This window comes from Oncorhynchus mykiss, chromosome 7, assembly GCF_057628025.1.
Source record: "Oncorhynchus mykiss isolate SJ-2025 chromosome 7, ASM5762802v1, whole genome shotgun sequence".
Taxonomy (NCBI): domain Eukaryota; kingdom Metazoa; phylum Chordata; class Actinopteri; order Salmoniformes; family Salmonidae; genus Oncorhynchus; species Oncorhynchus mykiss.
The window spans coordinates 16,358,802-16,382,489 of NC_143028.1; the positions used below are offsets into that span (position 1 = coordinate 16,358,802).

Here is a 23,688-nt window from a genome sequence, read left to right on the forward strand (position 1 = left end):
AACACTCGTCCTCATTAGCTCAGAGCTATAGTGGTATTACACACCAGACTAAAGGGATGTTTGCATTTACCAACTTACAATATTCATGTTCAACATTAATTGATGTGTGTACTGTAAGTTAATCAGGAAGTTGCTTGCCTGCATTTTTTTTAGTATCCCTCCTACTGATCTGCCCACTCTGTCTGCCCTCCCTCTCTCAGCGCACCCTGTCAGAGAAGAGGAAGCTGTTAATCAGACAACACGAAGACGCCAAAGAGCTCAAGGAGAACCTTGACCGGCGGGAGCGCCTGGTTTACAGCATCATGGCTGCTCACCTCAGCCACGAGAGCCTGGCAGACTACCAGCACTTTGTGAAGATGAAGTCAGCCCTCATCATCGAGCAGCGCAAGCTGGACGACAAGATCAAACTGGGAGAGGAGCAGCTGAAATGTCTGCTGGATAGTTTATTGTTGGAGCAGAGGCTGCTGTTCTGACGATTGCTAGTGCAACCTGAGATCCTTGGGACGTCCATACCTTAACCCCTACCCTAACCTTAACCCCTACCTTAACCTTTCAACTTCAATAGGGTGACATCAGAGTTGAGACGTCCCAGGGGTCTCATTTAGTCTATTCCTTCTGACAATGGCCACACAGGTAATGTGGTGTACTGACACAGATTGGCCACTAGAGGGCCTCAGAGGTGCTGTTGGACTTGGATATGATGGAGGATTCTCTGTGTGCTTTGTGGTCGTTGACTGACTGACTTGAAGCCTGTTACATTTCAGTTCCACAGTACAGACAGGAGCTGTTTTTCTGTGCTGAAGAAACACCCCGTTTCTGGATTTAAAGTAGCTCCTTCGAGGAAATTCATTAAGATCGATGAAACGTGTTTGATTCAGGGATGTTGGTGAGGCCTATGCTCTCAAATGATTCTCAAGACGAGGCGGAGCGTCTGTTTTTATATAATGCGTGTTTGAAAGATGATTTTAGTAATTTATTGTAGCCTTTTAAATATTTACAGATGACTTGACATTTCAGGTAAACTCACCTATAAACCTACGTTGTAGTTAATTACAATACAAATGATATATACATATTCTTAATGTGAAGGATAGGTTTTATAATTAGATCATTAACAGGGTTTTTCCTCAATGGGACAGTGCTGGTTTGGTTGAGAAGTCTAAAGTTGTTTTCATATTTGCCCAAACAGTACTTGTCTTTCATCATATTACACACACCACTACTAGCTACAGCACAGATGTACGTTTTCAACCAATCTTGTTCTCAGGCCCCACTTCCCGTACAATAGTATGGTATTCCTTGACAATGTTTATTTCTTAGTCATGTGCTGGGATTGATGGGTTACTGGTCTTTTTTTAATTCCAAAAGTATAAAAAGGTCATTAAAGGTTTGGAATCAGTTCTGGGCAGCAGGTAACCTGGTTATAGAGGTGATCCAGGAAACCAGAGGGTTGCCAGTTGCTGGAAACAAATCCTAGATGCCATTGCATGCCATTTTGCCCTTGAGCAAGGCACTTAACCAGTGTGGCAGACCCCTGCACCACTCCAAAACATGCATGTGTATTTTTAGCTTCCTTTTGGAGGAGTTGGGTTAAAGGCGGACGGTGCAATTTACCAATAAATGTATCTTAAAATCAAAGAGCGAATTAGCACTTTTATAGTCTCATAATTCCCCTGTTTAGGGACCCATCTCAACCTGACTTGTGCCTGGGCGTCTGCCACTGTGAACACTAAAGGATTTGTATGTCCATGCTTTGTATAACCATACATACATTGTACTCTCACATCAATTTGAAGACAATAAACAGTATGACTGATGGTCTTGGTGTTTGAGCTTATTACCCGACTGGCCAGTGGCCATAACAACAATGACTAAGCCAAGAAATGGCAGGGTTTTAAGTGTGGCCTGATGTAGGATCAGTTAATTAGCCCCGCCTTCCCGTTCCTCTTTCTGGTGAATAGCAATTGAAGAGTCAATCATTCACAGAGATGTTATGACTGTGACTTCATGTAGTACAAGATGAGGAAGCGTCGGTCTTGCTTACAGTGGATTAAAAAATGAACCCAGGACGATTGATGGCCCGGCACACTGACTACTTACTGATCTGTAGCTCTCATCACTACTAACCTGTCAGAACTAACAGGTAATGTGTTGTTTGTCAGTTTGTTTTTGATTCATCAGCACAACCTGTGTGGTTGATTACCGATCTAGCATGCTTTGTCCGGCAATTTACGTCACACAGTTGATTTTATAAAGGCAGTTTTTAGACAAGGCAGACAAATTGCTAGATTTTCTTGGGTGCTCAATGTAGACGTGGGGATTACGTTGTTTAATGACATTAGCCAGGGTTTTCTAAAAGTTTACCATGTGGTTTAACCCACTGTGTATTATATTCAATCAATGTTTTCAAATACTGTTATTGGTTAGGTAGTCTAGTGGTTAGACCGTTGTGCCAGTAACTGAAAGGTTGCTGGATCGAATCCCCGATCTGACAAAGTAAAAATCTGTTCTTCTGCCCCTGAGCAAGGCAGTTAACCCACTGTTCCCCGGGCGCCGTGGATGTCGATTTAAGGCAGCGCCCTGCACCTCTCTGAGGGGTTAAATGCAGAAGACACATTTCAGTTGAAGGCATTCCGTTGTACAACTGACTAGGTAACCCCCTTCCCCTTACTGCATGTCTAATTTGTTCATTGTAACACCAACCTCAGTTATGACATATAAATTCCCTGTTACTATCCCACATTCGTCATACTCTTACAAATGTTGATTGTGTTACTTTATGGCATGCAATAAACCTGGGTCATACTACAGCCTTTGAGGTAGTTCAAATGGGGACATATAGCCTATTGACAACATCTAATTAATGCGTCCCGATCCACTGCATTTAATCCCCATTGTAATTTCCCTGTTTGTAGACTGTGTCATGGCAACAGTTGCCTCAGTCATTGTTCTCTCACTTTTTGTCTTTCCTCCTCAAGTATGCATTGTGTTGAGGCTCTTCACATTCACAGGTGTGTTGTTTAGCTGCCTGCTCTCACCAGATCCATGCTTTTTTTTTTTTACCTCTCAGAGAGAAGCAGGTGCTTTGGGAAAGGGACCGGATCTGGGAAAGCGACAACGTATCCAAGCCTCTTCCTTAATACGAGGTGTGAGTCCGGAGTCTGAGGGTGAAAAAGAGGATCATTTAATAGATCGCTGTTCATTCAATACGGCAGCTCTCTGAGATGAGTTCTGTTGAGATGACGGGGCTTCAGTTCATCTGATCAGAAGATGTTGTTTGTCTGTAGGCAGACAAAGAGGACTGTCGGTGGATTATCTTGGCTGTCCGTTTAAGGTGAAGCTCTCTGTGTGTTGTGATATGGCATACCTGGTTCACACGGCTCACCCTCAGTTCGTAAGCCTGTGGTTGAGCGCCGTGGGTTGGGCCCTTACCGCGGTGACCCTTGGACTCATCCAGTGGAGGGTCTGGCAGGTGGCCGACTTGACCTTCATCACCTCAGGAGAGGCCTGGGTCGGTCTCTGGAGGGTGTGTTTCTATAGCCATACACTCGTGACCTCTGGGTTCAGGGTCATGTATTGTCAGAGTATGGCGCTGTCCGACTCCTTCACGCCCCCGGAGGTCGCCACGGCACAGGTGCTCACTCTGCTAGGGCTGGTCGTGGGGTTCTGTGGAAACGCCGCCGCCGTCTACGCCCTCAGGAGCGTCTATTTCGGACTGGAGAAGCAGACGCCTATCCGCCGTGCGTTCGCAGTGGCTGGTACTCTGTGCTTGTTGTCCGCTGTGTGTTTTCTCATACCTCTCCTGTGGAACTTGAACTCGGTGGTGACCAATCAAACGATTGCGTTCCCTTCGAACTTCCACATGCCCCCTGCACCTGTGACCCAGAAACCAGGGGCAGGTATCGGGGTCGGGATCATAGGGTCGTTTATGATGATCGTCAGTGGAGTTATCTTCATCCTCTACAGGTTCCCTGTCAAGATGGGACCCAGAGTGGAGCCTTCTGGTCCAGAGGCAAGGCACTTTGATGGGTCACCCCCTGGGTCTGTGGGACACAGTATGGATAATCTGAGTAACTCTCAGGCCAGGGACAATCCTGCCTTCCACTCTGATGAGCACTTGTGATTTTTGTCTGAGTTGGCCATATCCAATTTTGTATTTGAAGCATTGAAGCAGAAGTGATGTGACATAACACAGGAATAGCCGTTTGATGAAACTATGTGGTTAGTATGAGAACCCCTCCTCAGAACCTCAGAACAAGTGACATCAATCGCCTTCACCTGGGTTCACCTGGTCAGTCTGTCATGGAAAGAGCAGGTGTTCTTAATGTTTTGTGTACACTCCATTGAATCTTGAAGAATATAATTTATTAATACATCATGACCTGTCATTCCCCATCAGAACCCCAAATATAAGCTTGTTTCACTCCATTGTTTGTAAACAATGTAATTGTAAACAAACGCTGTATAGCGTCATTGTGGTTTACTATCATTTCGGTATCATGGATGGATGGTCACTTTGTTATTGTTTGATCTGCAGACCTTTCAAATATGTCATTACATTGATCATACATTGATTTGTAACATTCTTATACCTAATGGTTGTACTATAGTTGATAACAAAAAAAACACCTTTATTTTACAGTCACTGTGCGTTTGCGTTGTATTCAGTGAATACTGCTCCTGTAGAGTAGCAGTAATTGGGAGCGCGCGCGCGCACACACACACACACTCTCTCTTTTGAGGATGTACTTGCAACACACTTGTTTTTAGTCATTGCCTTGCAATCACTCCAAAGGGAGTTTGAAAACGGATTACATTAAATATGTTTTACATTTAATTTGTATTGCTGGTGTCATTGAATGTGTTTGTTTGTAAATTATGCACTGTTGTTGTTTATTTGATTATATTGAAAATGTATTCTTGAACTTTTAAGGGCTCTTGACATCCAGGTACAATATTATACACACACACAATTCAGTCAGAAATAGTTGTGATAAATCATGTGATTAAAAGAGACAATGTTTTAATCGATACAATTTTATTTGTTTTGATGTGGAGTAGCAACAGGATTGTTCCTCAGTCTGGTTTTAGACGGTACGGCAAGGACCTCAATTATCCTCTTTCCCTGACTGTGCCTTGCAGTCTGCAGCGCTCCCCCACTGACTGGTGAACGCTGAGTACTTACTGCCTTTGTCCCAAGTGGCACCCTATTCCCTATATAGTGCACTACTTTGGACCAGAGACCAAATGTAGTGCACTATAAAGGGAAAAGGGTGTAATTAGGAACACATCCACTGTCTGCCCCTATTAGAACACATAGACCACATTGTTTCCTGGTAACAAGGCTTCCGTTAGCGGCCATAAGGTGTTATCGTGTTAAAGTCAAATATGGCTCTGGCAGAAACAGTCGTAGGTGTTTTGACAGTCGCAGACCCACAAAATCACATAATCCATTTGATTGTGCTACGGAAGAGGAAGGAGGAAGGGATTAGATTCTTTCCCAAATTGGTTCATTCATTGCTCTCTTTTGAGGATTTGAAAGGTTTTTATTCAGGTTTTTAAAGGTTTTTATTCAGGTTTTTTACTTGCTTTGACAAGTTAAAACATAAAACACGTCCTTGTTAACTAAGGTTAAAAAATGAAGACACCTGAGGCCAAGAAGAAGTGATGTGTATTGTGAAGCCTCTATTTGAGTCATTTGGGCCCCGTTCATGTGAACAGTGCAGGAGAGGAGGCTGAGACTGGCAGTCTTTACCAGACCTCTCAAAGCAGGAGTAAGGACCATCACAGTGGGGATTGTTACTCTGGCTGAAAGTCAGGATAGTCAGAACCAGTGGACAGTACACTGTGTTGGGAGGAAAAAAAAGAAGCTTTTTCAGTCAGGGGTCCAACACTCTTTTTTTTTTGTCTGCAGAGGAACTCATTGAGACGATTGGTTGTGGTCTGGCTAAAGGAGGCAGAGGCCTTTATAGTGGGCAGGACACACCCTCACCATAGGCAGAATGAGCATATTAAAATACCTGACTGTGGGTCTTGTCTCTAGTCCAGGGCTCTCCAACCCTGTTCCTGTAGTTTTTTGCTCCAACCACAGTTGTAACTAACCTGATTCATCTAATCAACCAGCTAATTATTAGAATCAGGTGCGCTAGATTAAGGTTGGCGTGAAAACCTACAGGACAGTAGTTGTCCAGGAACAGTGTTAACTTGGAGAGTCCTGGTCTAGTCTATAGTTAGCACAGCGTTACTACAGTATAGCTGCGTGGTATAGTGTTGTGGTTGACAATCTCAGACATTAAGGTAGAAGGTTGAAAGGAGATGACAGGTTTATCATTTTGTAGATGTTGTGTAACATGTTCTGGATTCCCCACCGTTGTGTCATCACTCGCCCTGGCATTGAAGTTCTTTGTTATTGTCCTCAGAGCATTGACTTCATTGTCTTACCTCCTCCTTATTGCCTTCAGCATAATGTTTCAGGGGGGGAAATATTACGATGTTTGCTAAGACTGAACACACAGTACTATTTTTTGTAAATGAGTCTGTAACAATACTAAAGTTGGTACAGTGACGTTGATAGTGAAGAAATAGATCGATACAACTCATTGAACTTCATCGATCCAGAACCAAACCTGTCCTTAACCCATAACCAGAACCTAACCTGTCCTTAACCCGTAACCAGAACCTAACCTGTCCTTAACCCGTAACCAGAACCTAACCTGTCCTTACCCCGTAACCAGAACCTAACCTATCCTTAACCCGTAACCAGAACTTACCCTGTCCTTAACCCGTAACCAGAACTTACCCTGTCCTTAACCCGTAACCAGAACCTAACCTGTCCTTAACCCGTAACCAGAACCTAACCTGTCCTTAACCCGTAACCAGAACCTAACCTGTCCTTACCCCGTAACCAGAACCTAACCTGTCCTTAACCCGTAACCAGAACCTAACCTGTCCTTAACCCGTAACCCAAACCCTAACCGTTAATAGTGACCCTAACCACCCTGGCCCTAATCATTAACCATCAAGCGATAGACATCTCCCACAAGGCATTTCACAATCTGCTGAGAAAGGAGCATAACTGTATCAGCACTGTACAACAGAGCTGTTGTGGTGTTCTGTGACTGTGAGATTGAAGTAGGATAGAACAGTTTCGAATGTTCCCTTTCATTGTGTTTCAAAGTGACATGTGACAACAGAGCTGTTTGCTGTTTAACATATAGTGGTTGGCTCCATGTGTTTCTCTGATGTAGGACCAACCACTGCCTATGATAGATCAAGCGATTAGCATAGGAAGCTATAATGACTTCCATTGTGAGGAGACAACAATGGGATCTTTCAGATGACAACATGGACACAGGAGGCAGTGGGGAGCAGTCCGAGCATTTCAAAGTCCAGGCGGGGTCTCGTAATGTGAAGACCTGGGAGGAACTGTAGCAGAGCACACTCAGGAGCAAGTGTGCGTCCCAAATGGCGCCCTGTTCCCTAAATAGTGCACTACTTTTGGCCAGCTCCTTATAGGTCCTGGTCAAGAGTAATACACTGCATAGGGAATATGGTCTCATTTGGAAATGAAATTATAGCATTGAAATGGACAGGAAGTATTTTACGGCTGTTGCTTCCGCTTGGCCGCGCAGGGAACCCCCGAGAAAGAGATTCATATCTCAATGGGACTCAGCTGGCTAAATAAATAAAGGAGAAATTGAATTTTAAAAATGTAGTATAAGAACCTGACCTGCCTGATTAAGCTTGTGTGTAATGGGCGATGTCCAGGAAATCTGACAATCCTCACATTACGTATCATTATTCTGATGTTCATTAACTACAGCTTAGCCCAGGAGCCAAGACCGAAATCAGCGGGAATTAGACTTAAGCTCCGTTTCCACTGGACTTGGTCTGTCACCTCACCTTACTTAAACTCACTTCCTCATTGTTGTCTAGCAACAGTTTGAGCTTGTGTAACACAAGCAGGCGGTTTGTGATGCTTAGGAATGAATCATGGTCAGGTTTTTGTCCGTTTTTTCTCTTTATTTGATAACATCAACTTTTTTTAATATTCAGATTTCTCCACGGTATGGATATAACTGATGTAGGATATGTAGCCTTGTGGCACTATAATGTCTGATCAATTCAGAGTCAGAAAACCTCTACAGACCAATATACAATATAATGTATATTGGTATATATCTGATATAATGTATGTGGTAAATCTGTAATATTGGCCTCTAACTAGAGAGAATCTATAGTGGAAATTTCAGCAGAAATGCAACGAATACAATCAGATCCTCAAATATCCATGAAGTCATTGTCTTGTCCAGTTGTTGCAAGCAAGTCCTGATCTTTCGCCATTTGAAACACACATTCCCAAATACTTAGTACATTCCTCACTTGAATTATTATTAGCTTTCTACAGTATAATGTTATACTTTTTCTCTTTGTTCGATTTACAATTTGTATGATTAATTATTCCCATAATGCATTGTTGATTGAGTAACCGTGTAGAATATCAAGAAGGGATACATTTTTTATATGCACTATTCAAACCGGTTTCATTTAGTTATTGGACAAAAAGGATAATAGATGCTTTAAAAAATAATTGGTATTGTGATAAGACATGATATCCAAGGCAATCATTGACATTGACATACAGAATAATCAACCTTGGTCAGAATTGTAGTTTTACAGTCCTTTCACAGATGATATACTGCTTGTCATCAAATTCTCTGGCAGCATTGCACACACTATCTCTTCCACAGTACCAACAGTAGGCACAGCGACGTATTAGGACGAAATGGCAGCTTTTAAAGCTGTAGTCTCTTTGGTTCCATAAAGAATTTCTGTTTGATAAATGTACAGTAGGTGATATTTTTGCAAACATGACATGCACAAAACCCTGTTTGAGTGATTGAAATAAGTACCAGCATTCTGTCTCAATATATGGGGAAAGATTTGTCCCAGCAAGTGTACTCAATAACTATAGCTAATGTAAATAAGCATGAAAAAGCTTTAGGTAAGCAGTTTTATTCACCATTGATAGAGACAGGGCAGAGGCTACTGAGAATACTGTTCTCACTTCTCAATAGCTTATCAAACATATTCCATGGACCTCTTCCTATGTGGGGTATTGGTACTGTGTACGTGTGTATGTCTTCTCTGTAGCGGTATAGGCATTTGTAAGGTGCAGGGCTCCTCTTGTAGGCACACGCAGGAGGTGACCAGCAGAGAGCCAGCCACCAGGTGTAGAAACCCCGCCGTCCAGCCACAGAATAGGGCATCTCCAAACTCCCAGCGTGGCACGATTGCCGGCACGGCCTCATCGAAGAACCGCATGACCGTCAGGTGAGCGATGTAAGACACAGGTATGAGACCCAGTATCCCTGCGACCAAGCACAATATCCCCCCCAGCATCTTCATCAATCTCTTCACCCTCAACCCCTCAGGCCCCTGGTTGCAGCTGTTGATCCAGTAGATTCCAGGAATGGCTAGCAGGAGACCCAGGAGGCCCGTGGCCACTGTTACACACATGAGGATCCGGGCTAGTTTGATGTCCGGAGGCAGGCCGAGGAGACTGTCATAGGGTCTGCACTCCAGAATTCCAAGGTCCTGCACCACACACGTCTCCCACAGGCCCAGCTCGTAGCTCTCCGCGGGCAGCAGGTCGGTGGACAGGGTCAGCCAGGTGGACATGATGGTGGTGGCCAGCGAGCAGATCCAGGCACCAATAGAGAAGAGGATCCCGAGGAGTTCCAGAACGCACACCCCCGGATCCATAGTGCAGCCCACTCTGAGAGGCCACTCTCTGGCTCAGCTCAGCTCTGGCTCCCGACTGCTTCTCTCTACTCCTGTCCTTCTGAACTGCAGCCAGTTGAAGCGAGAGGAAGCATACGGCCAGTAGGTTCCGATCGAGGCTCAATTTGTTCAAAAGACCGTACGCCCAATTAGGGTTTACAACTACCAGCATGGGCTGGGAGGGAGTAACTTCTTCAAACGATCAGTAGCTCACTCAAAACATGCACACATCATCTGCAGTTGAGAGGAGGAAAGTAGCGGCTTGCTGACATGTTGCCCTCCCCTTGGAGGCTCGCTTCCGACGCGGCTTTGCTCAGTGGTCAGGAGAGAGTGACTGAGTGAGAGTCAGACGCATTGAACAACAGCATCATTCAGATCTATGGTGATGCCCATTTCCACACACACAGTGAGGAGGTTGTAGCCTAACGCAGGATGCTTTTAAAATGCAGACAGGATGTTATAAAGATGCTGATTTATTTCACAAAACATACACACACACACACAAAGGGGTGTTGTGAGGATGGGGGGATATGGGGATATGGGGGGGCATAATGTTTCTCCTCTGGAAGAATTTAGCATTTTTCAAACCCCCGAAAGAACATTTTCCCCTGCAATCTAGAACCATAATCATAATGCCAACAATATTACAGAGAAACAACTAAATATTTTCATTTGATTTATTCATCAAGAAGGAATCAATAGGCTACATAGCTTGGCCAAATAATACCGAACAAAAATATAAACATAACATGCAACAATTTCATCGATTTTACAAAGTTACAGTTCATATAAGGGAATTTGTCAATTCAAATAAATAAATTAGGCCCTAATCTATGGATTTCACATGACTGGGCAGGCCGTGGATAGGCCTGGGAGGGCATAGGCCCATCCACTTGGAAGCCAGGCCACTGGGGAGCCAAGCCGAGCCAATCAGAATGAGTTTTCCCCCTCAAAGGGGCTTTATTACAGACAGAAATACTAATCAGTTTCATCAGCCGTCTGGGTGGCTGGTCTCGATCCCGCAGGTGAAGAAGCTGGATGTGGAGGTCCTGGGCTGGCGTGGTTACACGTGGTCTGTGCTTGTGAGGCCGGTTGGACGCACTGACACATTTTCTTAAACGACGTTGGAGGCGGTTAATGTGCCCTTTATGGGCATGACACCACTGAACACACACAAACAGGGTGAAAATGCTATTTAAGTTTACGGAATTACTTCTTTCTCTCAATACTAGCTTTGTTTCTTTAGAACTGTGGGGACCCACGGAGTGTTGCCAGGGAGATGAGATTAAATAAGAATAAAACTGACCGTGTGTACCTTTTCAAATAAGGCTAATGGAAATGGGAGAAGACATCCGATCCTTTGGTTGCTATGTCAACTGAAAAGACAAAACAAGCTATGCTGCTACTTGGGCATTGACATGTCATCTATAGATTTAGGAGACTCTGAATTGATACTCAAAGTGGTGCATTTCTTTGATTTGGAACAATATCCGGTGATACATTCATTTTTCCTGTATCAGATCTCTGACATACAGAGCTTGTGACCCAAGTAGGAGGCTGAATATGCAGGCCATGTCAAGGAGAGAAGAACAAAAAATTTCAGCACACAATAGTACACGAGTAACACTCTTTATAGAGGCAGTTGAGTGGTCTGGTGGTCTCTCTGAGTGAACAGTAGCCTACGCACAGATGAATAAACGGATAATTATTAAAAAAAAAAAAAAAATATTCAGCCACAAGGAGTCGCCATTTCACTACTCACAATTCCACCTTCATGCATTGACAGGTTGCGCAAAAGCATTGTGGGAAGCAGAAACCTATGACGTCATCTTCTCTGTATTTTCTAAACATGTTTGGCTGGTGACGACCTAACGCAGCATCAACATGCATTCAATAGTGGTGATTATATAGCTAAGAGATATAGATGTCTTTGTTTTGAGGAGTCGGATCGTGTGAACAATGGACGGAGACGGTAAGCATGAATTTCATTGCATGTCTAATAGTGCCATAATTAATAAAGGGAGAAGCATATCTGGCCAAATCTTAACTAGCATTAACATTATCGGTCTCATTAGATCCATATCTACTTACTATAGCTAGCTATATCTAATAGCTCCATGAAGGCATATGTCACTGATCAATGATTTGTAATTCAGTATTCATGCATGGCCCGCAAGTAGCTAGTCTACTCTTGTATTCTTGACTGCTCAGTAACGTTACTGTTTTCACTGCCTCTGCATGACGTAGCTACCTTCAGAGGAAATAACATCACAGCATTATAGCGACCATGTATCCAAGTAAGCTGCTAATGTAGTTATGTGCAATAAAATGCTTGTAAGAACCTAAAAATAGGGCCCACTGTCTCTGCCCAGGACAATTGTCCGAAATGAAGCTAAAACTTGGACACAGTATCACAAAGGTCTGTCTGGTGATCCGAATACCAAGAATGACAATTTCATACATCTCATGGGCATTATTGGGCTTCATACAGTGTTGAGAATCGGAGACCTGACTTGGCTGGGTTCGCGGTCTCTTCAACCTCTGTCTGTGTGTGTCTTTTAGAGGGGTTGGGATAAAGAAGAAGCTTATCGCTGTTGGACATGTGTGAAGACCATCATTAGACAATAAAAAAAAATGTATTTTGTCTCTCTGTCCAGGGGCCAGCAGTACTGGGGCCACTCCCTCAGAGGAGATGAATGGTACTGGGAACCTGATGGACTTCCTGGACGAGCCCTTCCCAGACGTAGGCACCTACGAAGACTTCCACACCATTGACTGGCTCCGGGAGAAGTCGCGCGACACAGACCGCCATAGGAAGGTGAGGGGAGTACACACACACACACACACACACACACACACACACACACACACACACACACACACACACACAGCTCTACACTCTAAGCATTTTCTTCTTCATCCCCAGAGGATATAATTTGTCTTCTTCATCCTCTTCTTCTTCTTCATAATCACCATAGAAAAACTCTTGATGTCCACCTGATTATCTTAATAACCTGATGATCCGCTGAACCTGCCGCTGATGGTTGATTGATGCTTGTTCTAGATCACCACCAAGAGTAAGGAGTCTTACTGGGAGCTGATTAAGAGTCTTCTGGATGCCTGGTCAGGATGGGTGGTGATGCTGCTCATAGGAATGCTCACAGGTAGGAACCTTTGCAGAGGCATCCTGCAAAGGTCTTACACCTTTGGTGCCGCGCTAGTCTCTTGTAGTGTGGCGCACATGAGATTTGCTTCTGGCCGCCGGGATTCGTGCTGCACGCACATGACGTGACACGTGGCTCTCTTAACAGCCAATCCGAAGTCACGCAGCCGGAGGTTGTGAAATGCCACGCCTGGTCCTGAATCCTTTTGATAGGCTTGCCCGTTGTTCCCTTGCTTAGTGTGATCTGTGATCTCGTGCTGCGTGTCCTCCCGTGTAGGCACGCTGGCTGGAGTGATCGACCTGGCTGTGGACTGGATGACCGACCTGAAAGAAGGGGTGTGTCTGTCTGCATTCTACTATAGCCATGAGCAGTGCTGCTGGACCTCCAACGAGACCACCTTCGACGACAGAGACAAGTGTCCGCAGTGGCAGAAGTGGGCCGAGCTGATGACCGGTCACTCTGAGGTCAGCAGATCACTAAACCGCTAACCAGACGTCCTCTTGATTTAAAGCCACAGTGCTGAGTCTGTGTTTTTAGCCCGACGAACGGCAGCCGCCACGTGGCTAGATTTAGGGGTGTGGCTTGGGGGAGTGTAACCTCTCTCAGTTTCTGAGGTTTAACTTGGTGTTTGTTGCGATAGAGGGTGGGATGATTGTGCATCAGGTCCTTAAACCCATACATTCCACCTGTTCTTGTTTCTCCAGGGTGCCGGGGCGTATGTGTTGAATTACTTCCTGTATGTGTTGTGGGCGCTGTTATTCTCTTTCTTGGCCGTGTCTCTAGTAAGGGTCTTTGCCCCCTACGCCTGTGGGTCAGGTATTCCTGAGGTGAGTGTTTCGAAATGGTACCGCTCACTAATAGAAAATAACCATACGATAGTATTTTAAATACTGCGTTTTCATTGGCTGAAAAGAGTGTGCGTTCATTTCCGACAACTGCGCAGTTGCAAAGGTTATACCAACGAGGGGGCTGCTGTGTGTCGTCTTGGGTAGATCAAAACCATCCTGAGTGGGTTCATCATCCGGGGGTACCTGGGGAAGTGGACCCTGCTGATCAAGACGGTGACCCTGGTCCTGGCTGTGTCGTCGGGGCTCAGCCTGGGGAAGGAGGGGCCCCTGGTCCACGTGGCCTGCTGCTGTGGTAACCTCTTCTGCTCCCTGTTCTCCAAGTACAGCAAGAACGAGGGCAAGCGCAGAGAGGTACAGTAATAGCCCATTACGCTCCCATTTTTGCGGAAATAATATAAGTTGGGGAAATTAAACAATTTATCCAAGTATTTCGTGTAGCCTGTATGTAACTCGGCTGGTCTGTTGTGCAGGTGTTATCGGCTGCTGCTGCTGCTGGGGTGTCCGTGGCTTTTGGGGCTCCGATTGGAGGAGTTCTCTTCAGCCTGGAGGAGGTGTTGTAAACTTAAGTCCGTTATAAATCACCTGCTGTGTCCATTCAATCAAATGCCATCTCACACCCAGATATGTCGCCGTTTATTTTTCCTATCCATTACCTTTGAAACGCTAAAGTGTTTGCGGTCGAAGTGCCGTCGCTATGTAACCTCTGTCCTCTTCAGGTGAGTTACTACTTCCCTCTGAAGACTCTGTGGCGCTCCTTCTTCGCTGCGTTGGTGGCAGCCTTCACCCTGCGCGCCATCAACCCGTTCGGCAACAGCCGTCTGGTCCTGTTCTACGTGGAGTACCACACCCCCTGGTACATGGCTGAGCTGGTCCCCTTCATCCTGCTGGGGGTGTTCGGGGGCCTCTGGGGAGCCCTCTTCATCCGGGGGAACATCGCCTGGTGTAGGAGGAGGAAGACCACTCTGCTGGGGAAGTACCCAGTCCTAGAGGTAACTAACTGATTTAGCGGATAGTAGCTGCTCAGAAGAATGTTTTAATGCAATGATTGTGATTTGGCCTTGCACTGACTGAATTTGAATGCACTGACTGTGGCTAAGTTGCTCTGGATAAGAGCCAACTGCTAAATGACTCAAGCATAATGTCAGGTTCTGCTTCTTGCTTGCTTTTTGGGATCTTTGCAATGTTTACTGTAAAGCACTTTGTGAGAACTGCTGAAGTAAACAAGGGCTTTATTAATAAACGTGATTGATTTGATTGATTTAAGGTGATCGTGATAACGGGTATTACCGCGGTCCTGGCATTCCCTAACCCGTACACGCGGCGCAGCACCAGCGAGCTCATCTCCGAGCTGTTCAACGACTGCGGTGCCCTGGAGTCCTCTCAGCTGTGTGACTACGTTAATAACCCCAACATGAGCCGTCCGGTGGACGACATCCCAGACCGCCCTGCTGGACCCGGGGTCTACAGCGCTCTGTGGCAGCTGGCCCTGGCTCTTATCTTTAAGATTGTAATAACTATCTTCACCTTTGGCATGAAGGTCAGTTTGCTGTACCGCATGGCTAGATGGGGTTATGATAGCTGACGTAAGCAGTTATGAAGTGTTACTGAGCTGCTTATGAATGCTTTATGTATGGGTTATAAAATATGAAAAGGTCCTTTTATGTAGGTACCCTTCAAATAAAGTGTTACCAAGTTTTGAGTATGATAACCGTGCTCTTTGGGTGATTGTTGTGTTCAGATCACCTCTCAACCGTGTTGTTTTATGTCCTCTGTGTTGTCTTCAGATCACCTCTCAACCATGTTGTTTTATGTCCTCTGTGTTGTGTTCAGATCACCTCTCAACCATGTTGTTTTATGTCCTCTGTGTTGTCTTCAGATCACCTCTCAACTGTGTTGTTTTATGTCCTCTGTGTTGTCTTCAGATCACCTCTCAACCATGTTGTTTTATGTCCTCTGTGTTGTCTTCAGATCACCTCTCAACCATGTTGTTTTATGTCCTCTGTGTTGTCTTCAGATCACCTCTCAACCATGTTGTTTTATGTCCTCTGTCTTCAGATCACCTCTCAACCATGTTGTTTTATGTCCTCTGTGTTGTCTTCAGATCACCTCTCAACCATGTTGTTTTATGTCCTCTGTGTTGTCTTCAGATCACCTCTCAACCATGTTGTTTTATGTCCTCTGTGTTGTCTTCAGATCACCTCTCAACCATGTTGTTTTATGTCCTCTGTGTTGTCTTCAGATCACCTCTCAACCATGTTGTCTTCAGATCACTTCTCAACCATGTTGTTTTATGTCCTCTGTGTTGTGTTCAGATCACCTCTCAACTGTGTTGTTTTATGTCCTCTGTGTTGTCTTCAGATCACCTCTCAACCATGTTGTTTTATGTCCTCTGTGTTGTCTTCAGATCACCTCTCAACCTTGTTGTTTTATGTCCTCTGTGTTGTCTTCAGATCACCTCTCAACCGTGTTGTTTTATGTCCTCTGTGTTGTCTTCAGATCACCTCTCAACCATGTTGTTTTATGTCCTCTGTGTTGTCTTCAGATCACCTCTCAACCGTGTTGTTTTATGTCCTCTGTGTTGTCTTCAGATCACCTCTCAACCGTGTTGTTTTATGTCCTCTGTGTTGTCTTCAGATCACCTCTCAACCATGTTGTTTTATGTCCTCTGTGTTGTCTTCAGATCACCTCTCAACCATGTTGTTTTATGTCCTCTGTGTTGTCTTCAGATCACTTCTCAACCATGTTGTTTTATGTCCTCTGTGTTGTCTTCAGATCACCTCTCAACCATGTTGTCTTCAGATCACCTCTCAACCATGTTGTTTTATGTCCTCTGTGTTGTGTTCAGATCACTTCTCAACCATGTTGTTTTATGTCCTCTGTGTTGTCTTCAGATCACCTCTCAACCATGTTGTTTTATGTCCTCTGTGTTGTCTTCAGATCACTTCTCAACCGTGTTGTTTTATGTCCTCTGTGTTGTGTTCAGATCACTTCTCAACCGTGTTGTTTTATGTCCTCTGTGTTGTCTTCAGATCACTTCTCAACCATGTTGTTTTATGTCGTCTGTGTTGTCTTCAGATCTCCTCTCAACCATGTTGTTTTATGTCCTCTGTGTTGTGTTCAGATCCCGTCTGGGCTGTTTATCCCCAGTATGGCTGTGGGGGCCATCGCTGGGCGAATCGTGGGCATCGCTGTGGAGCAGATGGCCTACCATCACCACGACTGGATCATCTTTAAGAACTGGTGTCGTCCCGGAGCCGACTGTGTTACCCCAGGTCTCTACGCTATGGTGGGCGCTGCCGCATGTCTGGGTGAGTCGTCATTGGGTTGTGTTCATTAGGCACCAAACGGAAGGAAACGGACTGAAACAGGGAGGGATTACTTCCCACTCTATTAAATAAACACTCAAGTCATTAGGTTGACACCTTTTTTTTGTTTTGTCGTTATAGGAGGTGTGACCCGGATGACCGTGTCCCTGGTGGTCATTATGTTTGAGCTGACCGGTGGTCTGGAGTACATCGTCCCCCTCATGGCCGCAGCCGTCACCAGTAAGTGGGTAGCGGACGCCTTTGGGAAGGAGGGTATCTACGAGTCCCACATCCAACTCAACGGCTACCCCTATCTGGACGTCAGGGACGAGTTCACACACAGGTATTATGGGATACATATTAGGAACTTTGTCATTCCTCCTTCTCCTCAGAGGAGGAGGAACCTCACCCCTCCCCTAATCAGGTCTCAACCCTGCAGTAGTCAGGAGTCACCCCTTTTCTAAGGGCCAATTTTACACAAATGAAGCATCCTGAACTAAAAATATATTTCAATGGAGACTCTCCATGCTTTTGCTTCCAGGAGTTGGATTCATCTGTGTCTGAGAAACAGACCCTAAGAATCCCCAATATGTGATCCGTACACAGGACCCTGGCCACGGATGTGATGCGTCCCAGGCGCAGTGAGCCCCCCCTGGCCGTGTTGACCCAGGACAGCACCACGGTGGAGGACGTGGAGACACTCATCAAGGACACCGACTACAACGGCTTCCCTGTGGTCGTGTCCCGAGAGTCAGAGCGCCTCATCGGCTTCGTCCAGCGCAGGGAACTCACTGTGGCCATCAGTAAGACGTTAACCCTGGCTCTCTCTCTCTCACACACACACACACACACACACACATTTGAATTACTTGATACAAATCACATTACAATCAAGAAGGATTCAGATATTTCGAAAGTCTTGGATGCATAGACACTTAAGGATACAAAAAAGCACCTTCTTCATACAGCTAGGATGCCCATAACAGCTGGTAGAGAACTGCACCTTGCTAATTGCTTCAAGTCTTAGGCGGGCCCACAATCTGAAGGCCATGTACTGTGAGCCTATGTAACGTGGCCGAGGCTGCCTAATATCAGTGCTACCCGACTTGCACTCATATCCGAGGCTGTACAAGCGTGGTATGAGGGGCTTGTATTTGAGAAGCTTTTCGGCAAAGGCCCACTCCATCCAACAGTCAAATGAGCAACCCACTTCCAAAACGACCTCTCTCTACGACGTCAACATCTGACGTGCTAAAAGTCCTGCTTCCGTTTAACAAAATAGTGGGACTGTGAAATTATTCGCTAAATATTCAACATTTTGTTTGGAGAACATGAATAGCAAGTTGTGAACATAGCTGCTGTCAGTCCCATATAAAACCACCAGCATGTGTTGAACAATATTGTATTTAATGTGTCGGTTCATTATTATCTGTCGTGTCTGAGGAGCCACAGCTGATATTTCTCCCTCTCAGAGACTGCCCGTCAGAAGCAGGACGGGGTGGTGAGCAGCTCTGTGGTCTACTTCACGGAGGACAACCCCCAGGTGGCCGAGGCCTGCGACCCCCAGCCCCTGAAGCTGCGGCGCATCCTCAACCTCAGCCCCTTCACCGTCACGGACCACACCCCCATGGAGACCGTGGTGGACATCTTCAGAAAGCTGGGCCTCCGACAGTGTCTGGTCACCAGAAGCGGGTGAGTCTGTCATCAGTCAATTAACCAATACAGTCCAGGGCCCGGTTTCCCGATAGCGGTGGGATTTAGGCTAACTACTGTTTTAACAACGGCCCTTTCCTACGACGGCCGAAGATGTAACGTGCGTTTCCCGAAACGCCACGCAGACAGACGGTTCGGCTAAATGCGTTGTTGATGCATGTGGCGACAATAACAGGATCGAAAGAAAGACAGCGCTGCTCTCGGATCAGCGTTCTCCCTTTCAAATCTTGCCTTAACGTCAGAATTATTCCACGATACTGACGACAGATCAGCTCTTATGAGATATTATCACCTATGGCTACAACTACAGAAGGGTCTAGTTCTAATGCTTACCCTATAACAATGCTCTTAATCAAGTGCAGCCATAGTAACGACGGTTTTGGGAAACTGCTCGGAGATTTAAGTATGCTCCTAATGAAGGTTCTAACAATAAACTTAGCTTTAACATGCTTTTGGGTAAAACGGGCCCAGTATTCTAAAATAGGCACATTTTACTTTGGTGTTAGATTTATGAAGACTATAGATTCATTCTATAATCATTCTGAGGTTTATTGGATGGTGGAATGATTTGTGTTTTGTTTTGTCCCCCCCGTCCCCGTCTCTAGGCGTCTGTTGGGCATCATCACTAAGAAGGATGTCCTCCGTCACATGGCCCAGATGATGAACCAGGACCCAGAATCCATCATGTTTAACTAGTGGCCCAAGAAGACAAAGCATTATTATCCCAAGGACCTCTCTGCCCCTCCATCAGATTGTAAATAGTGAAACGCTACTGTAACCTGTAATGAAGAAGAGTCACTCCTCAAATACAGGCCCCCAGTGTTTAGAATGTAGGGTGGAGAAAGAGGGGTGAAGAAAGAGGGGGATCAGGACTAAGATGGATAAATGAAGGGTGTGTGGACCAGAATGGAAGGATGAATAAAGAGGGGTGTAAGGACAAGGAAGGAAGATCAAAGAAGAGGGTGTGAGGACCAGGAAAGGGGGACCAAGAGGGAGGGGAGGAGGAATAGGGGTGTGAGGACCAGGATGGAGAGATGAAGGGAGAGAGGTGTCAATCATGGCAAGGAGGGAAGCACCTTATGTCTGGGATGATGAGTTGTTTTAGTTTGATGTGCCGCTGACGCCATATTTATGTTTTCAGTGACGCTTCAACGCCTGCTGTAACTGACTTGAGTCTAAGTTGTCAATGTTAAGTTGGAGGCCCTTAGAACCCATTGTTCCCAGGGTATATTTCACATGTTGATGTTACTTTGACATTTGCGGCTTCTCAAATGTTTCTCAATATTGAACTGTAATAACATAGTTTTAACACTGGTAATGTACAGTGGGGCAAAAAAGTATTTAGTCAGCCACCAATTGTGAAAGTTCTCCCACTTAAAAAGATGAGAGAGGCCTGTAATTTTCATCATAGGTACACCTCAACTATGACAGACAAAATGAGAAGAAAAAAAATCCAGAAAATCACATTGCAGGATTTTTAATGAATTTATTTGCAAATTATGGTGGAAAATAAGTATTTGGTCAATAACAAAAGATTATCTCAATACTTTGTTATATACCCTTTGTTGGCAATGACAGAGGTCAAACGTTTTCTGTAAGTCTTTACAAGGTTTTCACACACTGTTGCTGGTATTTTGGCCCATTCCTCCATGCAGATCTCCTCTAGAGCTGTGATGTTTTGGGGCGGTTGCTGGGCAACACGGACTTTCAACTCCCTCCAAAGATTTTCTATGGGGTAGAGATCTGGAGACTGGCTAGGCCACTCCAGGACCTTGAAATGCTTCTTACGAAGCCACTCCTTCATTGCCCGGGCGGTGTGTTTTGGATCATTGTCATGCTGAAAGATCTAGCCACGTTTCATCTTCAATGCCCTTGCTGATGGAAGGAGGTTTTCACTCAAAATCTCACGATACATGGCCCCATTCATTCTTTCCTTTACACGGATCAGTCGTCCTGGTCCTTTGCAGAAAAACAGCCCCAAAGGATGATGTTTCCACCCCCATGCTTCACAGTAGGTATGGTGTTCTTTGGATGCAACTCAGCATTCTTTGTCCTCCAAACACGACGAGTTGAGTTTTTACCAAAAAGTTATTTTTTTGGTTTCATCTGACCATATGACATTCTCCCAATCTTCTTCTGGATCATCCAAATGCTCTCTAGCAAACTTCAGACGGGCCTGGACATGTACTGGCTTAAGCAGGGGGACACGTCTGGCACTGCAGGATTTGAGTCCCTGGCGACGTAGTGTGTTACTGATGGTAGGCTTTGTTACTTTGGTCCCAGCTCTCTAGGTCCCCCCGTGTGGTTCTGGGATTTTTGCTCACTGTTCTTGTGATCATTTTGACCCCACGGGGTGAGATCTTGCGTGGAGCCCCAGATCTAGGGAGATTATCAGTGGTCTTGTATGTCTTCCATTTCCTAATAATTGCTCCCAACAGTTGATTTCCTCAAACCAAGCTGCTTACCTATTGCAGATTCAGTCTTCCCAGCCTGGTGCAGGTCTACAATTGTGTTTCTGGTGCCCTTTGACAGCTCTTTGGTCTTGGCCATAGTGGAGTTTGGAGTGTGACTGTTTGAGGTTGAGGTGTCTTTTATACTGATAACAAGTTCAAACAGGTGCCATTAATACAGGTAACGAGTGGAGGACAGAGGAGCCTCTTAAAGAAGAAGTTACAGGTCTGTGAGAGCCAGAAATCTTGCTTGTTTGTAGGTGACCAAATACTTATGTTCCACCATAATTTGCAAATAAATTCATTAAAAATCCTACAATGTGATTTTCTGGAATTTTTTTTCTCATTTTGTCTGTCATAGTTGAAGTGTACCTATGATGAAAATTACAGGCATCTCTCATCTTTTTAAGTGGGAGATCTTGCACAATTGGTGGCTGACTAAATACTTTTTTGCCCCACTGTATGTATTTACTAGAAGACAGCATATCATGTCAATTGATTTAGTTTATCCTGACTTTTTTTTTTTTTTTTGCAATGAAGAATGGACTTTGGAAGAGAAATAGCTGAACCAGAAAGAGCCACCAAGTCCAATGCTTTTCTTGTTACTTTATAGTTCTCACTCCATGCTGTCCCTCACCAGTTTCATAGGTTTTGTTTTAATATGCTGTTGTTGGAAATATTGAACCTGCCTCACTTCGGTTCTTTTTGTTTAATTTGATACATATCAGTCCAGACAAGAGCCACAGTGGTTGTGTGGATTTAGCCACACTAGGTTCTCCTTCTTTGTCATTTCATACTGAAAGATAATTCCATATTTATTCATCTTTTTTTCAAATCCATCCATCCATTTTTACTACTGTATTGAGAAACTATCGATTTGTCATTATCTCGAGCAATTGAACACTACTGTAGTTGTTTTATATGTATTATTCTAATATGAGCTGTTCAACATTACTGTAACTTGGAACTGGTACAGAAAACGGATATTTGCACTTTTGTTGGTGTTTGTAAATAACGTGTAAGTGATGCACAATATATACTATTTGCAATGTACAAGGTTCTGACATTAAATAAAAGGGGCGGTGTCAACAAGAATGAGATGATATTTATGTAATTGTATTATATAACATAGATACAAAGTTTAAGACATAATTAAATTGCAGGAGGCATATGATACTCGTCACATGCTAGTAATATCTTTGTCATATGTGATGTTGAAACACAATGAACCATGTGGAAAAAGGAATAATTAAGGGTTGCTATAATATTATTTCGAGGTTCTACTAACAAACAGGTTATGGTCACATTATTTTAAAAAGGATGACCAAGTTCTAAGATAAGGTCGCCCCATAATAGCCGGCGTTTGACACCTGCGCTGTTTTAAAATTCAAAGGCTAGTTCTACAAAGTGAAATAGGGTTATATACACACAGTGTAAATACATGTTTTATTATAAAATAAGACAAACCATTTGATATGCAAAACAACACACTGTACAAACTCTTAATTGTCAGTGTTTACTGTTTTGCAATAAAATATTTGAAAGTGAGAGTGAGCTTTCGGGTAATAGACAACAGAGGGCACTGTTGGCGTGCACAAGCAAGCTACAAATGTATGACGTTCATTGGGAACTATTACTGTAAACCAAATAGCTAACGTAGCTAGCAGAATATATTTTTTAAGTAACTGTTGCTAGCTAGATGAAATCATCACACATTGGATCGAGCTAGCTAGCAGACTACATGACGTTCGTTGTGAGTACTGTACTTGGCTCCACGCATACAGTACGTACGGGTTCGTCGTCTGCTAACTTACTAGTAGTACCGCTGGAAGTCCAGTGTCCTGGCTCTTGATTTTTTCCCGGAACGATTCTGAACTGAGACGAGCGGCTGCATGCAGATGATTGGTAATTGGATAACTTGCTAGTTAATAATCCCTTGATGAATTAGTGACCATAATTGTTTAATTGTAGTGTAAATTAATTGACCGCTGATATTTGTTAGCATCATGTCAGTGTTTGCTGGTAGCTGCTAGAGACAGTTAGCCAACGGAAGCTGGCTAGCTGGAGGAGACAGTGAACCAGATTGGCGTGCTAGCTAGTTAGCTTCATCTAGCTAGTTAACGTCAGCTACGTTTGCTCTCCTTGACTCAGTGTTGGTTTCTAACGTTAGCTGCATTTACTCTAACGTTAGCTAGCTAACTATTTAACAGGAATGTTTTCACTAGCTCGATAGTTATTTGTCTGTATAGCAAATAATTCGTCATATTTCAAGTTGGCTAGCTGTCCGTTTTGTTTAGCACAAAAGCTATCTAATATACTAAGCTAGCCAGCTAGCTTGGCTAAACCAATAACACCAGCTAGCAACTTTCACAGCGTGTGCAGTAGCTAGCTAGGTAACTAAAGTTAACTAAATAAATTGTGTATC

General features: G+C 44.4%; 5 protein-coding genes across 36 annotated transcripts in view; 4 read left to right on the forward strand and 1 right to left on the reverse strand.

The window, feature by feature from the left end:
- LOC110528813 (protein Shroom2) overlaps positions 1–1,817 on the forward strand; it is a 30,014-nt gene extending 28,197 nt beyond the window's left edge. For all 7 annotated transcript variants that reach the window (XM_090240397.1, XM_036982947.2, XM_036982948.2 and 4 more), the window contains one exon: positions 201–1,817. In XM_090240397.1, the coding sequence (XP_090096523.1) occupies positions 201–473 (273 nt within the window). In that variant the 3' untranslated portion in view covers positions 474–1,817. The remainder of the gene's footprint in view (positions 1–200) is intronic.
- Positions 1,818–1,978: 161 nt separating this feature from the next.
- On the forward strand, positions 1,979–5,032 carry LOC110527493 (claudin-34-like). Of its 2 annotated transcripts, XM_090240411.1 has the most exons (3): positions 1,979–2,143; positions 2,528–2,652; positions 3,071–5,032. In XM_090240411.1, exon 3 carries the CDS (start codon positions 3,359–3,361, stop codon positions 4,121–4,123), a length of 765 nt encoding a protein of 254 aa, XP_090096537.1. In that variant the 5' UTR covers positions 1,979–2,143; positions 2,528–2,652; positions 3,071–3,358; the 3' UTR covers positions 4,124–5,032. The 2 variants fall into 2 exon arrangements, with proteins under 2 accessions (XP_090096537.1, XP_021464481.3); XM_021608806.3 differs by lacking the exon at positions 1,979–2,143 and having other exon boundaries at positions 2,519–2,652.
- A 2,969-nt stretch (positions 5,033–8,001) lies between these two features.
- On the reverse strand, positions 8,002–10,113 carry LOC110527496 (claudin-24-like). Its single transcript, XM_021608809.3, has one exon. The coding sequence runs from the start codon at positions 9,763–9,765 to the stop codon at positions 9,082–9,084; it is 684 nt and encodes a 227-aa protein (XP_021464484.1). The 5' UTR covers positions 9,766–10,113; the 3' UTR covers positions 8,002–9,081.
- A 1,011-nt stretch (positions 10,114–11,124) lies between these two features.
- Positions 11,125–22,358, forward strand: LOC110527495 (H(+)/Cl(-) exchange transporter 4). 2 transcript variants are annotated; one of them, XR_016497127.1, is made up of 14 exons: positions 11,125–11,755; positions 12,441–12,601; positions 12,848–12,947; positions 13,224–13,411; positions 13,652–13,774; positions 13,940–14,146; positions 14,266–14,346; positions 14,512–14,784; positions 15,060–15,332; positions 16,917–17,103; positions 17,242–17,443; positions 17,642–17,903; positions 18,573–18,792; positions 19,419–22,358. XR_016497127.1 is itself a non-coding variant. In XM_021608808.3 (14 exons), the coding sequence occupies exons 1-14, from the start codon at positions 11,743–11,745 to the stop codon at positions 19,507–19,509; spliced, it is 2,316 nt and encodes a 771-aa protein (XP_021464483.1). In that variant the 5' UTR covers positions 11,146–11,742; the 3' UTR covers positions 19,510–22,358. The 2 variants fall into 2 exon arrangements, 1 of the variants encoding a protein (XP_021464483.1); XM_021608808.3 differs by having other exon boundaries at positions 11,146–11,755; positions 17,707–17,903.
- A 465-nt stretch (positions 22,359–22,823) lies between these two features.
- LOC110527497 (CLIP-associating protein 1-B) overlaps positions 22,824–23,688 on the forward strand; it is a 41,085-nt gene continuing 40,220 nt past the window's right edge. For all 24 annotated transcript variants that reach the window (XM_036982969.2, XM_090240417.1, XM_090240415.1 and 21 more), the window contains exon 1: positions 22,824–23,168. The gene's annotated coding sequence lies outside the window, so the exon portion shown is untranslated. The remainder of the gene's footprint in view (positions 23,169–23,688) is intronic.